Raw genomic sequence first — 16682 nt, 5'->3', positions numbered from 1 at the left:
TTTAGTTACAACATTGTTTTTATTGCAGTATTTATTTATCATATGATGGATGGGAACAAAGAGCAAATCACTACACAAGCTTTTCTGCAGCCGCTCTCACAGTTTTGATTTAGCACCCGCCATTAGCACGTTATTCATCAACTGCGACAGGCTTTGGGAATGTGCTCACACATTTTCCCTCAGAACTTTAAGCGTGTGGTTGGAAAGGCTGCGCAGAAGCATGGAAAGGAGTGGTAACAGCTTAGCCTTTTATCGTTTGGCTGCCCTTTTCAGAGCCATCATTGGTTCGGACGTTCGGCCAGTGATCTAGTCGTTAGCTCGATGTCATGAGTGTATCACGGCCGATCTCCAAACACGCCTTGTCATCTCATCGATGGAGAAACCCCATCGTGGCCATCATCCCCGGAGACTGGTGAAACTGGGCCGACGTGAGGGCGACCGGCCGAGGCGACCGCGCGCCGCTCGGGGAGGGTGCCCACCGCGCCGCCCCGAGAGAGTAACACGAATGCATGGGCCTACGGGTCACGCCAGGTCAGATGTCAAACGCCCGCCGGCGGAGCAGCTCGAACCATGCAGCCGGGGAAAAGAAAGCCGGCAAGGCGCGCAGGGCAGCCGTTTGTTCCGCAGGCTGGGTCGGGCAGCGCAGTTCTCAAGGCATGGCCGGTGGAGTGATGCAGGGAGCGACGGGGCCTGAAGCGCACGGACTAATTACCGTGAGCTGGCACCAAAAGGCGTCATGTTCTGGATCGCCGGACGATGTGCCCAGACCGTGGCTAATGTCTGAAAGCACCACCTGCTAAAGTTGTTGGCTGAAGGAAGAAGAGTTGAAAAGCCACGCTCTCTTCCTCTCTGAGTTGTGTTATTTCATTTACAAGCGAAATCAAATGGTTTGATTGTCTGGTTGACTATCAATTATCATCCCAGGAGATTCAAAGGAAAATGCCTCTCAATAAAACATTAACGCTATGACATGGGAATTCTTGCTGGGTCTTGCCCATGATACGTAATTATTTGAAGCTAATGTAACCGATGTCACGATCAGGTCAAGTATAGTAATCGCATGTGTACCAAAATATAAAAGAAAGAAATGACAAACTTCAGGTTTGAGTAATTTTTCGACATGACTTTTCCATGACCTTAGGTCGTAACATGACCTTTGGATGCAGAATGATAATGAAAAGGTACCTTCTGGTCCAATCATTTGCAGTGCGATTTTTAGCACCATTTTTCGTCATTTGCTCTTTCAAATTTCAATATCTAATCGCCACAAACTGCGTGGCAAATTTTTGGAGCCTAACTTCTTCGACCTCTCTAGGTCAACTGGCCGTAAGTGCCGCACTTGGTCTCGGTCACGTCGCACTGTCACTGAAGTCACTGACTCACGGTCACTGTAGCAGACCCCTTCGGCAGTCAGGAAATAGCATACGAGAGCGTAAAGTATTCATAGCTCTCACGCTCACATCAATCGCAAACACAGTAGTCACTTGCCTGCTTCTTTAATCATCTGCATGTATGTTTGATGTCTATAGGTACGGCGCTTTAAGCCCGGAAGTCCACAATTTTGAAGTTCCGGTGTGTTTGTACTAATATATTAGTACAATAATATATTAGTAGTAATATATGTACTGCTATTATAATAGCAGTACAATATTCTGATGCACGCACAGCTCACAGCGTGCAATAAATAGAAAAATAATGCTTGTAAAATACACCCTCATTTTCCCTTTTGATGCGCATTACGTTTCATTTCGAAGCACAATGCATTCACAATTAAAAGACGTAAGTTCTTTTCTAGGAATAAGCGGAAGTTGCGGCTACATGGTAGTTGGCAGTTCAGGCAATTGACAAAAATTTATCGGCTGACAAGCAGATTTTCTAATGAGCTCAATTGTAGGTAAATTACAAAGTGAGCTCCAAGTCTCAGAATTTCCATTTTAATTATAACTGAGTACGCCAGCTACAAAAGAAATTAGTTAGGGACCACTGCCAGGGTGACCGGAATGGCGGATGGCAGAAACCGTTCACAGCGAACCGGCCACGTTTCTAAAATGTCAATAGCTACTAAATTTGTGAAGCGATTTGTCTAAAAATTGGAAGGTAGGCTCTCATTGCCTACGTAATTCGCTGAGATATGCTAAAAATTTTCAGTTAATTTAAAGTTTAAGATTTCATGAAAATGCAACTAAGAAATTAGCTTGGAAAATGCCGGGTGAAATTCGAAAAGACTTGTAAAAATCCCATATAGCCCCTATATACGGCCTTGATGTAGCCATTTAAACAAAGCAGAATTGTTCTTTGTTACGTATTGTTTCCATAAAATGAAGATGTTAGAAGCGCTTTTGAAGTTTTCGAGTTTTTGAAGCGAATATGATAGCGTGACATGACATACAAAAAGAAAATTTTCTAAAAATGTAAGATGGATTTCGTTCCAATTTTCAGGAATCACATCAAATTGGTGTAGGTATAGTAATTAGTAAGGCGTTAACCCGCGCCCCGCTGGGGGGGGGGGGCAGAATCTGTCCCCCTCCCGTTTTTTTGCCAATAACTTCTAAACGCGTTACGCCAGCAACGTCAAACTTTCCGTACCTTATTATACATCAATTTAACACGTTTCCTGAAAATTTAAGCGAAATCCGTCGGGAATTTTTTTGAGAAAATAACGTTTAAGTGACGTCATGTACGCCATTTTCGCCTCAAAAACGGCAAAATTTCAAATGCCGCTAGCATCTTCATTTTTAAAGGAATCAAGACGCATTAAAAAGGTCATACGTGATTCAAATTTGTCTATCAAATGGCTATCTCGGTTTTTATTTGAAAATTTTGTATTTTGGCCCAATTTTTTCTTAAAAAACTAACTTTTAAGGGAAAATAATTATAAAATCAAAAAGTTTGAGTGTATCGGAAAAACCGGAATATGTGTCAGAGGAGTGGTCTACGAGTATGTACACCTACATACCAATTTTTAGAAGAATCGGTTCAAAATGTGGGAGTTATTCATAATGTCATGACGTCACGACACACACCATTTTTGAAAAATGAATTTTTTTGGAGGTTCTAGAACTCGTACGGAAACAAAAATAGCACCAATCGATTCGCCGTGAAAAAACTGCATTAGATAGACACCTTTTTAGATCTTAACCCGCGCACCGACGGGGGTCTGCGCCAACTTCGTACCGACGGGGGGGGGCGGATGACCGCCCCCCTGAGATCTCGAGAACCAAGCAAGATAGTGACAAGCGGTAAACGGCATGGGATACGCACGGACAAGGTCTACAATTTTCAATGAGGTCATTTTCAGGTCAGGTCAAAGATGACGTCACAGGGGTCAAAAAATCCAAATGGTGGCGCTACGCATGGAAAGAGTTTTTCTCAAATAACTTTCGAGCTAGTCGAGGTAGGAACAAACTAAGGGCATCATCGTGATCCTCTCGTCAATCCGCATCGAATGATATATATCTTGACCTCGAAAGGTCAAGGTCAAAGGTTGACCTCAAGTCACATGACCTCGAGGTCATCATGTATATATTTTGATGCGCCTTGACAAGCTGAACACAGTGAGACCATCCGCGCGGCTGTATCTTGTTCCTGTACGGAGTTATTGGCAAAAAAACTTTGATGACCTTTGATGACGTCACATGACCTTACAGCTGCCCAACAGCAAAACAGACCCCAAGGTAGTGAAGGTTGATCGTATATGAAGTCATGTATGGTTTATGGGGCCATTCCGACCCGTTTTAGTGGTAAAAACAGGGATTGATTTTCCCCCATTGATTTTCCCCCATTTCTCGACCTCCCCCAATGGGGAGGTCGAGAAATTGACCTGACCTTAGGTCATCGATATCAAAAGTCCGAGATAAACAAATTGTAGCTACTAATGACCTTATAACATCCTGCGACTTTCAAAGGCCTCCGACATCTACTGTAGCTCTGGCACGGTGACAAAGTTGCAAAAAAGTGACTTGAGATTGGGTCATTCAAAGTGACCTGGTGACCTGACCTTAAAAGTTAGGAGGTTCAAACTTGCACACCATGTGTAAAACTGATGAGAGAATAGTCGTACAAAATTTCGCGGCGCTACGCGCCGCGGTTTCCCGCTATCTACGAAAAACCTCAAGGGGGCGGATATCCACCCCCCCCCCGTCGGTGCGCGGGTTAACAACCAACTTCAAAATTTGACCACACTTGACCTGACCTTGACCTGACCTCGACCTGACCTTCATCCAGATGTGGTCCATATCACTTATTGAGTGTGCATATTGAATTTTATGAATAAAATGACCCATAAAACATGTGTCGCACATGCTCTTTTCTATATTTTGTTTTTGGTGACCTGACCTGACCTGACCTGACCTTGACCTTGACCTTTGAATGATATTGTATGCAACGAATATTGTCTTGGTAGCCTAAGAACACGTTTTGGGCAATCAGTCTCAGTCCATTCTTCGGCAATATACAGTGCAAGGCCGATACTGTAAAAACTTGCATTTTGTACCCTTGACCTGACCTTGGCCTGACCTCTGACCTACTTAAGCAAAAAATTGGCTCTTAAGATCCGCGCGAATGGCTGAATAGCCCAGTGGGGCGCGGGTTAAAAGTTTGACAGAATGCCAGAAAGGAAAATTCCAATAAAAGCACACCCTTCTGAGATGACCGGTTGAGCAGCTGTGTAGCTTGTCCCAACAAACTACAAAGTGGAATTCTCGGCTATGTTGCAACCACCGGTGAACGAGCTAGCCTGATGGCTCCTCCTAACCTGTCATCTAACAGTCCTGAAATCACTTGCAAGTCCTGGAATGATTAGCCGAAAAGTTTGTATAAATGCGTGCACAGCCCACGTCTCACTGCGTGGGAGGTAGTAATCTTTCGACAAGACCGAGAATAACTCGCGGGCTATGGTATCAGTCGATCGGAACTCATAACGGGTAGACGCGCGCTGCTCCACTCTTTCGATAAGGCCTATTATTATTTAGGCTAAAGCACACGCCAAGTGTGGCAGCAAAAAAAAAAAAATTTGTTTTGGGGGCAAATACCGGGTGGCCCCCAAAATGAAACGTTTCGAACTTAAAAGTCGCATAATTTCTCAAATGCTCATACAGAATACAAAAGGTTATAGGAATCGAAGTCTGACACATTTGTAGGTCATGACAAAGTTTGGTTGAAATGCCTTCAATTGCGACGGAATTTAGTTGAACTTAAAGTAAATGCTACCTTTCCCTTCTTCTTGCCTTTTAGAATTAAATGCTAAGATGATTCTTATCCATGACGACAGAATAGCGTGTCGTATCACATAAACCTAGTCATCACGGACAAAATAGACCTTTTAATTAATTTTTGCACTATTTACATCAGAACTACAGGAACTGTAGAGCGTGTATGCAGCACGTTTATGAGAGGCACCATCAAAATATATTTGGAACAAAACACCTGGCGCAGTGCTTTTTCGATAGGAATTTTAGTTCCAACACCAAAATAGGTCCAACAGTCAATCAGCATATTAACCAGTAAAACGCCTTTTGGGCGACCAACGGAGCGAGCGAGAGGATGGGCCTTGCACGTGCGAAATTGCGAGGGGGCACCTCCAACTAACTTGTGCACTGCACCCTACTAACCGGTCTTTAGCGATGTGCCAAATTTCAGCGCAATCGGCCTAGCCGTTCTCGAGATCTGGAAGCGGCACACTGCACGTGCGCACGTGCAAGCGGGGTCCAAACTGACTTTTGCACGGCACCCTACTAACTGGTCCCCAACCGTGTACCAAATTTGAGCGCAATCGGCCCAGCCGTTCTCGAGATCTGGGAGCGCCCCCTGTACGTGCGCACGTGCTGTAGCACCCCGACCTTAACACATGCAGATGAATTATCTGATGGAGACCTAACTTTGTACCGAGTTTCAATTCAATCGGCCCAACCGTTGTGCCGTTATTGAGGTTGCAATTTTGGGGGTTCTTAAAAAATGTCCAACTTTACCACGCGCCACGTGCGGTGGTTGGCAAGAACGCATGGTGGCCATCACACCACAGAACTTTTACGTCCAAGTGACATTCAGTAAAGAAGACCGCTTGTCAATCGGATGTCCCGTTCCTAAGATATTAGCTTTTGAAGAGCGTCCCCACGGCCGGCCGGCCGGCCGGCCGGCCGCTCATACTCAGGATTTTCCCTTAATTCAGTATGAGACTCCGCTCGCTTCGCTCGCTCCGTAATCATTCATTTTTAAATTTCAACAAGTGGGCTCGATTAGACTGAGTAGTACGGCTCTCGCGGGATTAAGCGGTAGGTTTCGCCTTTTCACATTTCCGGCTGTATCTTAGAAACTAATCGATGTACGATGAAACCATTTTAGAGGATCATGGCAGGCATGGGTACCAATAAATGGGTTGCATCTTTAACCCTTAAAAGTTTAAGACGAAGAGGATATAGCCGGAAATGTATTAAATTTCATGGGGGCAAAACCGACCGCTAAAACCCGTGAGACCTGTACCTGTAGGATGTCCATTCTCTAACAAAGGAAGTGCAGAGGTGGCAACGACCAGTCGTTCTTATTCCAACAGCTCGGGAACTTTGGGAACCCAGTTCAGTTAGACAAACGTCGCCAAAAACCTGGCTATTCACGGGAGCGTTGACCGGCGCTAGCTAACATTATGAAGGCAATCACAGAAACTTCGTAAAGGAAGTTGGACACGGCCAGTACCGTCCTAGGCATAAAAAATTGCAAAAGCAAAAAAAGTAGTGGAAGCGCCGACCAAACCCTGGTCCGCGCTGAAGGAGGAGCGCTCCAATCTCACGCGCATACGATTTTGAACAAGGAAAAATTGATTGAGGAAAAAATTGACTCAGTCCGGTCACTTTTTTCTTCCAATGCAATAAAAAAGAACGACTATAATAGCCAGAAATGTTTGGACTTTTTAGGAAGATGTCTGAAACATTACCTGCTGCTCCCGTAAATTTCAAGTACTTATCCACAGCATAAGTAACGCTGTCAATGGAGCTTCAAAATTTGGAGCGTTTTTTATGTGCCACCCTGTATATCATTCAGCAGGCTACACAAATGAGACGGGCACGATATGGTTATAGGAAGTCCGTGGGTCCATGCTGCATCTCCCTGTGCATTACGGTATCACGAGCTGACCTCTGGGGTCACCGCCGGAGTTCTCCCCCATCTCGCGGCTCCATTGTGTTCATTGTGTGATGTGCTCGGGGAGGTGACCCGCCGGTCGGCCGGTCGGCTGATTTACGGGAGAAACCACGCCCTCCCAGAGAAACCCGCGCCCTGGCAGCTATATAACGCTGCCGGCCGGCAGCCCAGGCATCAGACGCTCAACATGGCCCACCGAGGAACGGTAAGTGTGCTCTCCTGGGGCTGACCTCGGCAGTCGACTCCTCCCAGTGATCTGTGTGAACATCGCCAGCTCTCAGCGGTCGGCGGTGGTCCGAGCGATTTCCGACGCCCCAAGTGTGAACGTCTTCGGTGTGAATAAGTGGTCCAGAGAAGTGCAAGCGACTTCCAGTGTGCCTGAAAATGAGATTCGTATAGTGAGCGCCAAGCTAAATTTTCAGAGATAAAGTTATTGCGCCAGTTCTGAACATCAAAACGTACCTTTTAAAAAAGTATGCATTAAAAATGCCAACCAGACCTGAGGCAGGAACAAAATTGCCCATTTTTACATTCAGTGTCCAAAACATGGCCCAATGGTTGCAATGTGAAGGACTGCGACACTTGCTATGTTGATTTCACTCTCACTTAATGCCAGCACTCTCGCTCTCGCTCTCGCCGATTGCCCGAAGTCCTTTGCATCACTCTCACTCACGACTCGCCCACTTTGACATCCTGATACACCGTTAACATGCGATCTGTTCGCCGACTGGAGGCCCCTGGGGAACAGTCACACCATCTGGCGGAGGGGAGGGCTCTCTAATTAACCTTGGCGCAGTTTCCATGCCTTGTCGAGGAGTTTTCTTTCGCATTAGCACCGTGCTGTTTGATAAGTGATCACCAAAGCGTGGTGCAAATAATTGAAAATACAAGCTTGCACATTGTAGTGCCTACGTAATGAAGCGAGTAAACTAGCTTCTTTTTAATTTTGTACCTATTACAGCTCAAATATCCATCATTTTTTACGCTCCGTTCCGCTCATGTCTTGGTATTTCGCCGTGTATTTTTTCCCTGTGATCTCGTTCTGATCTCCCCGCCCGTTACAGCTCGCTGTGCTCTGCCTGGCCATGCTGGCCGTGGCCGTCTCCGCCCAGGGTGGCGGAGGTGACGGCTACGGCAAACAGCCGGACGGCTACTTCCAGTACGTCAACGTGCCCGGACACAAGGAGTACGAGTTCGGCTGGAACCGCGGCAACCCGCACCACTACATCAGCCGCTACGAGCAGGCCAAGGACCACCGCTTCCGCACCCGGGTACGGTACAAACCACCGTCAATACACCACACACATTGTGTATGAAAATATCGCTTCAATGGTTGTTGCATAAATATTGGGTAAAAATCGACTTGATACGGCAAAACGTAAAAGCTGTGTGCCAATTTACGGGCAAATCATTAGAATAAATAAAGTCCACATGGGTTGTTACTTGTTACATATAATGACGCCTATTAGTATTGACACTCATGAATATAAGATTAGTTCAGGTCAACGATCGTTTCCTATGCACGAGTTTATAATTAATACGCAGTAGCTCCCCGTAATAAGCTCTCATACCACAGCCCCGAGCTGACCGATGTGCCGTCTCGTTTCCAGGTCAAGTGGGCCGACACCAAGGGAGGATACGGCGAGCATTACTGGGAGTACAACCACGCGCCCAAGGGCTACGGCAAGGGCGACCACAAGGGCGGCTATGGCAAGGACGAGCACAAGGGCTACGAGCCGCCGTCGTACAAGGCGCCCTCGTACGAGCCCCCCTCCTACGAACCCCCCTCCTACGAGCCCCCCAAGTACCAGTAGGGCGCTCTCGACAGCGACCTCTTTCCCAACATAAAGACACAGATGGCTCTGGGATTTCTGAGCTGAGCGGAGCGGCCGGCCGGCCGGCTCCACCGACGACCGGCGGAGACGAGAGAGGGCCGAGTCCGTGCACTAGATCATCTTCATAGATTGTGAACTGTCGAGCTTTCAGACGGTGGGAACCCAGAGCTGACCGGTGTGTTACTTGTTGATACCGGCTCGGCGGGAAGTGTGAATCACTGTGCACTCAACTACTCGTGGTTCTAGTCGTGTTATGTCATCGCCGAGTGCAATCTGAAAAAAACGTGATTTGATCGTCGGATAAATCACTGATGAAAACATCAACAATTGACAACGTGTATGGAAACACACTCTTGCAATAAAACAAGTACAATGCTATTAACTACGTTTTTTTTTTACAATCACGTCATGTGTTGAATACCTACCAAACCAAAGGACAGAAGGTATGTCAAAGGACAGAAAATACCACAGGGGTGTAACTTATTTTTGCCAACAGAAAATCACTATTTAGATATAATCAGCCCCGTAGCTCAGCTGGTATACCGACAGATAATTCCCAGTGATGAGAGACGGGCTCAATGTGCTCTGGCACTCGAAATACGCTCGTATATCTATGCATGGGCAAGGATTGCTTGAGGTTGGCGAAATATGTGGGTGAAGGACAAAAGGCATCTCATATAATTTCGGATCCAAATAGTCCCGATAGTCCCAGACTTTACCATCGAACAGCGAAGAACTATACGAACTACATGGAAGCTCATCTACCAGACATCTTCGGGCGTGCCCGTATGGTCGTTTTAGCTCTCACGTGAAATTTGCGAGACGATCATGAAGTCATTGCAATGCAATCTGATTCAAGAGCTTCGCCTACATTATCCAAGTTCGCACTTCTTTTGATAAATAATCGTCTGTTTCGTTTAGGCTCCAAGGCAACTTCGCTGAGCACATTGCCGTAACAAGTAAGCAAACAAATGGAAAAGCCTGAAGTTCAAACGGCCAGCGGCCCAAGAGACCTCCCAGGCAGATGTTATTCTCCGCGCTATCTCCGCCGGTTCTATTTAGCGTATCTCGTCTCAGTGTTTGTACACAACAGGTGCCGGCTTATTGTGTCTCCCCGTGTCCGGCTCGGGGTGGGGGGACGTGGACCCCTGCGGCGGCGCTTGCGCCCGTCGCGCGCCGTCCTCGTCGCCGTCGACGCTGGCACTCGGCCGTCGGCGGCGGCGGGGTCGGAGCGGCGGCGGCCGGCAGTCACGCGGGAGGCGGGCGGGCGGCGGTCAGGTCACGGCGGTCAGGTCACGGCGGTCTGGTCACGGCGGTCAGGTCACGGAGGTCAGGTCACGGGCGGAGGGTGGAGCGACTGGGACGCAAATCAGACAGGAGACGGCCGCTCCGGAACGATCAACAGCCCGCACCGACAGCCGTCCGGAACGGTTAGTAAAACAAACGGTGTCGTGTGATGGCATCGAGTCGCATACAAAGGCGAAATGCATAGCTGTGCGACGTGCGTATATGTAAAATAAATACTGGTTTGATTATAAATGTGAGTATTGGTACACTCTATTGCTTCGTTATTGTTGCCAGAATGCTCAGCTATTGCATGAGCAGCTATGAGCTAAGTGCATGACTTTTCTATGTCTGCGAATTACGTTCGCCATTACTTTTATTGTGCGGGAAACGTACTACGAACTTTGACAATTTCTTATTCAACTTAATGTCTAACCGTACGCTCAAGATTTATCTACAGTTGTAGCTTCTCGTAATAAGATAGTGAATTGAAACATATCCATGACAATGCGACAAAGAACAGTTCAAATTTATCTCCTTTCCGAAAGCCACGCTGTCGACACTTTTACCTAATTCGCCTGATGGATTTTTATCGTGAGACTATATATGTAGGGGAGACCCTGTGGATGATTGATGGAATAAACTAAACTAAACTAAACTAAAACCGGGGTCTAGCCACTGCCCACTGCCTTTTCACAAAACCGGCACATACCTCCCGGGTCTCCCCTATAGATCTCTGGTCGCACAACCGATTTATCGCTCACATCACGTCAAACTTAAGCCTACCACGTCGCCCCCGCGGTGCCGTTCCGCTAACTCGTCAACGGGTGCATCGAAACACCTCACGATATTCTATTCGACGCTCTCTACCGTTTTCGGGCGAAATGTGAGTCAGCGACAGTGCTGGCATCCCTTTACAGCGTCGATGTGGGGTATCTGGGGGAGAATAAGCTAAAGAAAAGATCAAACATTGTAGGTATGCGACAAGAAATTTTGTACCTATGTTGAACATTGTTCATACTTAAATGAGGAAATTACTTCTGCGAGAAACATTTTAAAAAGAATATGGAAATGTAAAATCATGACCTTTTCCTCGATAATTAAAAAAAGAGAATAGTGACAATAAATACACTTTGTTGTGATATTTCAGCTAAAAGCCTTTTCAAACATTTAATGTATCGAAAGATGGTCTTTCGATTATTTTCCATCTTTTGACATCGTATTCTCGCCTACGACATTCGTATTGCAACTTCCTCGGTTTCCATTTCATCTCGAGCTGCTGCATATCGAAGCAAGAGTGAAAAGCAAACTAGAACACACGCCCTTGAATGAATCTTTTTTTTAATTTCAATGTCCAATTCTATGGACCGATATCGAGAATACAATTATCAAGAACAAGTTCAAAGTAATACCTAATAATCATCTCTCTCTCTCTCTCTCTCTCTCTCTCTCTCTCTCTCTCTCTCTCTCTCTCTCTCTCTCTCTCTCTCTCTCTCTCTCTCTCTCTCTCTCTCTCTCTCTCTCTCTCTCTCTCTCTCTCTCTCTCTCTCTCTCTCTCTCTCTCTCTCTCTCTCTCTCTCTCTCTCTCTCTCTCTCTCTCTCTCTCTCTCTCTCTCTCTCTCTCTCTCTCTCTCTCTCTCTCTCTCTCTCTCTCTCTCTCTCTCTCTCTCTCTCTCTCTCTCTCTCTCTCTCTCTCTCTCTCTCTCTCTCTCTCTCTCTCTCTCTCTCTCTCTCTCTCTCTCTCTCTCTCTGCACAAGCCACTAGCCATGCTGTGGACTGCAGACCTCTCACGTGTGACGTCGTGGCGACGTGGAGCGATCTGAACTCTAACCTTTCCGCAAGGTGCTGAAACTGCCACCGTATCCGTGCCGGACAGACGGTTCTCGTCCTCCCTCTTATCGTCTCATCGCCCATTCCCGGCCCATCTCCCTGCGTTCCGGCGCATCTATTGGATGACACGGATGGTAGGAGCCACTCCTGCTGCAAAAATTGGACCGGCAAAGGGCATCCTAACTTCCCCAGTCTCCGCCTCATGCTTGTCATCCTTCAAGTCCCCCTTAGCTCTCGAGCCCCCACACTCATCCTGAATTTCCACATCTTTGAGCTGCTAAATCCCGAACCCTGACTCCTTGGGTCTCTATACCCTAAATCTCGGTATTATAATCTCTTAACCGGTGTAAGTCTGACTGCTTGGTCATTATTTCCCATAGCAAAACATACTTCTTTTTGTTTCGACTTCTCACCGCTGGCTTCTGCTCCCTGTACTTCTAAAGAAATCGTCTTATTCGCCCTTTTTCCCATCGTAATTCTACGAAGCCTTTCCCCCCCCCCAAAAAAAAAAGAATATAAGCACTGAGCGTTTCGCACCATTGCAAATTATTCCCGCTGTCAGTGTGCACAAACAGGCGTGCAGAACTTTCCCTTTGAAGGATACGACGTCGATTTGCTGTGCTCTGTGGAGCGAAGGGCAGTTTACGGCTGTGCCGTGCCGGTGTGTTTGATCTGCTGATTACCGAGCTAGCGCATGGGGCCGTAAGCTGCAAAGTAAACGTTAACGCTCAATGTAAGCTAACGGCGCAATCGTGTGGAGAACAGCGTGCGTGACACCGTCAGACCCAGCATGCGCGTGGCTTAGGAGTAATTCAAGCGCGTAATTTATCACACCTGTATAAATTATAAGCGTATAGTCGACTACAGAATGATGTTCCACTCCTCAGAAGCTATCAGTTGACCGGAGCGCTAAGTTGTGCCGTCTATCACGCAATTAAGCGTGTCGATTGTGAGCATTGGAACAAAGCTATAATTTGTGAACTCAGCCCGTGTGATGCGGCACAGCCTACCACTCCAGGCAAATAATTGCCTGCATGAAAAGTGGAACATCATTCTGTAGTCGACTATACAGTAGCACAGCTGCAACGGTTCAAAGTGGGGGCCTAATAATGATTTTTTGACGTTTTTAACAAGCACCGATAACAATCATTGGAAAAATAATTACAACGCGTGCGGCAGAAATATATAAGCAGAATATATATAGCAGAAATATATAGGCAGAAATATATAAGTGCTAAAAACAGTGGAGATGTGCGCCATCGTTAGGGGTGCTTAAACAGGAGAGCCGCGGGCTTGAATTAAATCCAAGGCCCGGAAGGTCTTGTTTCATTCGCTGTACCTTTCGATCAGTTGTACCGCTGCTTCCTACAGACCATCTCCCTCTGAGGATATGCTTGTGCAATGTATGTATAAAGTACATTAATATGCAGACAACCTAAGGTCTTGTTGTTACAGCTGGTGACGGTGAGCTAGGCCCAATCGGCCCAATGCGTACATAGTACATACACTCGTCATTGCGGGGGTCTTTTCTTCTTGAATTATTCATTGCAAATACATTATACGCAGGAAATTTTTAATTTTAACGGGTCAAGAACTACGACATTGTGAGCAATTCTTTGAACTAATCTAACACTCGACCTTCGTCCTCCAGACGCTTAGGTAAAATCTCCCATTCTCTATTTCAGCGACTTCAGCTCTAGCTACGGCTTAAAATTTGCATGAATAAATAATCCCTGTAACATACCGTGATGAGACTTTTTGCGTTGAACAATGAATAGGTTGAGTTCCTCTTTCCGTCCTTACTCAGGAGTTAGCTACATTTTCAGTTACCACCACCAATTGGCAAAATGTCGATTGCTGGTATAGTACATACGCCTCAAATTGGTTAAAGTTAAGAAAAGAATAACTAATTAAAAAAGTAAAATGTGCCCGATTTAGACTACAACCTAAGAGATAGATTATAGCAAGACACCCACACATTAAATGTGGATATTGGAGCATAATTAAAATTGATATAGCACATAAATAAGCTTAGGTATCATTTTTAATTAATAACACTTTTATCAATTCAAAAACTAGGTAATGGAACGATACAAGATCGATTGAACCACAGTTAATGACTCTGCCAGCTGTGCAACAAGAAGATTTTTAATGCTATCAGAAATACGATAATACGATCATAGGCGGCGGAACGGGGAGGGCCCCGGGGCACCGTGCCCCCCTTTGATTTTGGCATTTTAACATTAGCCCTATGGGCGTTGCATGGAAAGAATCTCAAAATGACGAAGAATGGCTTTACGACTGCGGTGATTTCCGATCGAATTGTGCAAAAACAGAACCTCATTAATTAACAAAAACTCTCCTTTAATCTGCGTAGCATCCAATATCATCGCACTTGCATTTAACTCAGCTCACTCTCTTTCACCTACAGATGGTCTGAGCACGCTCCACTCGTCAACTGAATCTCGGCACCACCATATCACCAGCTCTCTTCCTGTGCTCAGTTTCGGTAGCACATACACCGAGATCGTTAAGCGCCTGCCGACCTCAGGCCGACCGAGACCGCCGAGCGACTCTCGTCCTCGGACCGTCCGCTGCGCCGCGGGACCGGGTTCGGACGGCGACCGGAGGAAGGGCTCGGATCACAGACCGGTCCGGCCGAGTCATGAACGTGTGCACCACGAGCAAACAGGAGCTGCTCGGCTGGCCGGATGAGGGCTACAACCTCTGCCCGGGCTACATGCCCGCCACCGTGATCGTCATCACCACGCTCTACTGCTTGACTTTCGTCGCCAGCGTGCTCTCCAATGGGTTCCTCATCTTCGCGCTGTCGCAGACGTCGCGCAGCCTGCAGTGCCGCAACTACATCGTGGTGTCGCAGTGCGTCAGCGACCTGCTGGTGACGCTGCTCTGCATGCCGGACACGATGGTGTCCCGGCTGACGGCCAGCTGGCACCTGGGCGAGGCCTGGTGCCGCGCCAGTCCGCTGCTGCACGTCCTCGCTGTGGCCGCCAGCACCTACTCGCTGATGATGCTGTCGCTGGACCGCTGTCTGGCCATGAAGAGTCCCAAGATGTTTAACCAGGGTGAGCGGAGCCGGGTGGCGGTGCGGATGACGGTGGCCGTGTGGGTGGCAGCCGCTGCCGTGGCCTCTCCGCTGGTGTTCGCTTTCCAGCTGGTGCCGGCCAGCGGCGGCGGGGCGGCCGAGGTGTGCGCAGAGCGATGGCCGTGGCCGCTGGCCGGCCGTCTCTACCGCGCCGCGCTCCTCCTGCTCGTCATCGTGGCTCCGTGCGGTGTGGTCGCCGTCTGCCACACACTCGTCAGCCGCAACCTGCGCACGGCCAACTCTCTGGCGACCGGCGAGCGGCGGCCCACCGGCGGCGCGCAGAACAGCGTCATCATCATGTCGCGCAACGCGCACGCCGGCCTCACGCCCAAGGTGGTGCAGCGCGACGACAGCGACGACGCCAGTCTGGAGCTGGTGCGTCTGCGGACGGACGGCAGCGGCGGCGGCCGGCGCAGCGGGCGCGCGCGCCTCGGCGGCCGCCGCTCGCCCGGGGAGCGGCCGCCGCGCTGCCGGCCGCCGCTGCTGCGCTCCACCAGCAGCTACTCGCTGAAGACGCGCCAGCAGCTGGCCAACACGCTGGTGGTGCTGGTCGTGGTGTTCGCCGCCTGCTGGCTGCCGTTCACGCTGGCCGGCCTGGCGCACCTGGCGTACGCCAGTCGGCCGACGGCGCTGGTGATGCCGTTCGCGCTGCTGCTTGGCCACGCTCACTCGGCCGTCAACCCGGTGGTGTACTCTCTGGTGCACCGCGCCTCTCTGACGCAGGTGCAGCGCAGTCTGCGCGTGCCGCGTCTGCGGGCGGCCGGCAGCCGGTGGCGCGCGGCGCTGACACTGCTGCGCCGGCCGGCAGCGCGCCGCTGCGAGAGCCCCGTCAGCTCCACCAACCTCGGCAACCTGGGACCGTTTCACCCGCGCTACCTGCCCGCGCGGAACCTGCTCAATGTCGACCCGGCCATCGAGGAGCGGCGCACCAGCCAGTTCTTTCACTAGCGTGCCCCGCGCGCCGCGACGCACCGCACGCTGCTACCTGAGCTTTGGCAGATCTCATGCCGCAAATGTGTTCAACCGAAATACAAAACCGAATCACCGGCGACGGATGCGTCTCATGTTTGTTGATGCACGTGTGAGCTTAAATATACCTGCTCTTTTTATGTCTGTCATCATGTTTTGGGCTAGAGCGGTCAATAAAATAAACGGATATGTAGTCCGGAAACGGACAAAACTAGGACAGGACGAAGTTTGGCCATTCAACTGTCTTGCTGACGTCAAAGGTTCCGTCGGCGTTTCGATTCAGAGCTCCATTCCGCTACTTAAATAAAACAATCAGCTAAAACGGGCTCGTCGCTGCTCCGATCATTTGTAGACGTAAAAAACTGAATTGCTGGATCTCTGTACGAATTATAGATCCAGCTACACCTACTACGTAGTTAGTACACCTACGATCAGCTTATTGATACACGAATGTAACGTAGGCTGCTCTATCAACTGAAGCATCTTTATACATTAAAACCTTTGTAGAAAACAGTTCCAGTATACG

The 16682-nt window shown here is 48.4% G+C and overlaps 2 protein-coding genes across 2 annotated transcripts; both read left to right on the top strand.

Annotated features, from left to right (window-relative positions):
• Positions 1-7308: 7308 nt before the first annotated feature.
• LOC122388773 lies at positions 7309-9348 on the top strand. Its single transcript, XM_043380159.1, has 3 exons — positions 7309-7336; positions 8196-8402; positions 8742-9348. The coding sequence occupies exons 1-3, from the start codon at positions 7319-7321 to the stop codon at positions 8943-8945; spliced, it is 429 nt and encodes a 142-aa protein (XP_043236094.1). The 5' UTR covers positions 7309-7318; the 3' UTR covers positions 8946-9348.
• Positions 9349-10244: 896 nt separating this feature from the next.
• Positions 10245-16222, top strand: LOC122388765 (gastrin/cholecystokinin type B receptor-like). The gene is made up of 2 exons (XM_043380150.1): positions 10245-10396; positions 14513-16222. Exon 2 carries the CDS (start codon positions 14747-14749, stop codon positions 16133-16135), a length of 1389 nt encoding a protein of 462 aa, XP_043236085.1. The 5' UTR covers positions 10245-10396; positions 14513-14746; the 3' UTR covers positions 16136-16222.
• Positions 16223-16682: the final 460 nt, after the last annotated feature.

Source organism: Amphibalanus amphitrite, unplaced genomic scaffold (assembly GCF_019059575.1).
Source record: "Amphibalanus amphitrite isolate SeventyFive unplaced genomic scaffold, NRLGWU_Aamphi_draft 000018F_arrow, whole genome shotgun sequence".
Classification (NCBI taxonomy): Eukaryota; Metazoa; Arthropoda; class Thecostraca; order Balanomorpha; family Balanidae; genus Amphibalanus; species Amphibalanus amphitrite.
The sequence above is the reverse complement of the archived record's forward strand: the minus strand, read 5'-3'. Positions and strand labels throughout refer to the sequence as shown.

Coding starts and splice junctions, on each gene's coding strand:
- LOC122388773 (XM_043380159.1), top strand. Junction 8,403..8,741: donor ACCACCGCTTCCGCACCCGG/GTACGGTACAAA, acceptor TCTCGTTTCCAG/GTCAAGTGGGCCGACACCAA.
- LOC122388765 (XM_043380150.1), top strand. CDS start 14,747: ATGAACGTGTGCACCACGAGCAAACAGGAGCTGCTCGGCTGGCCGGAT.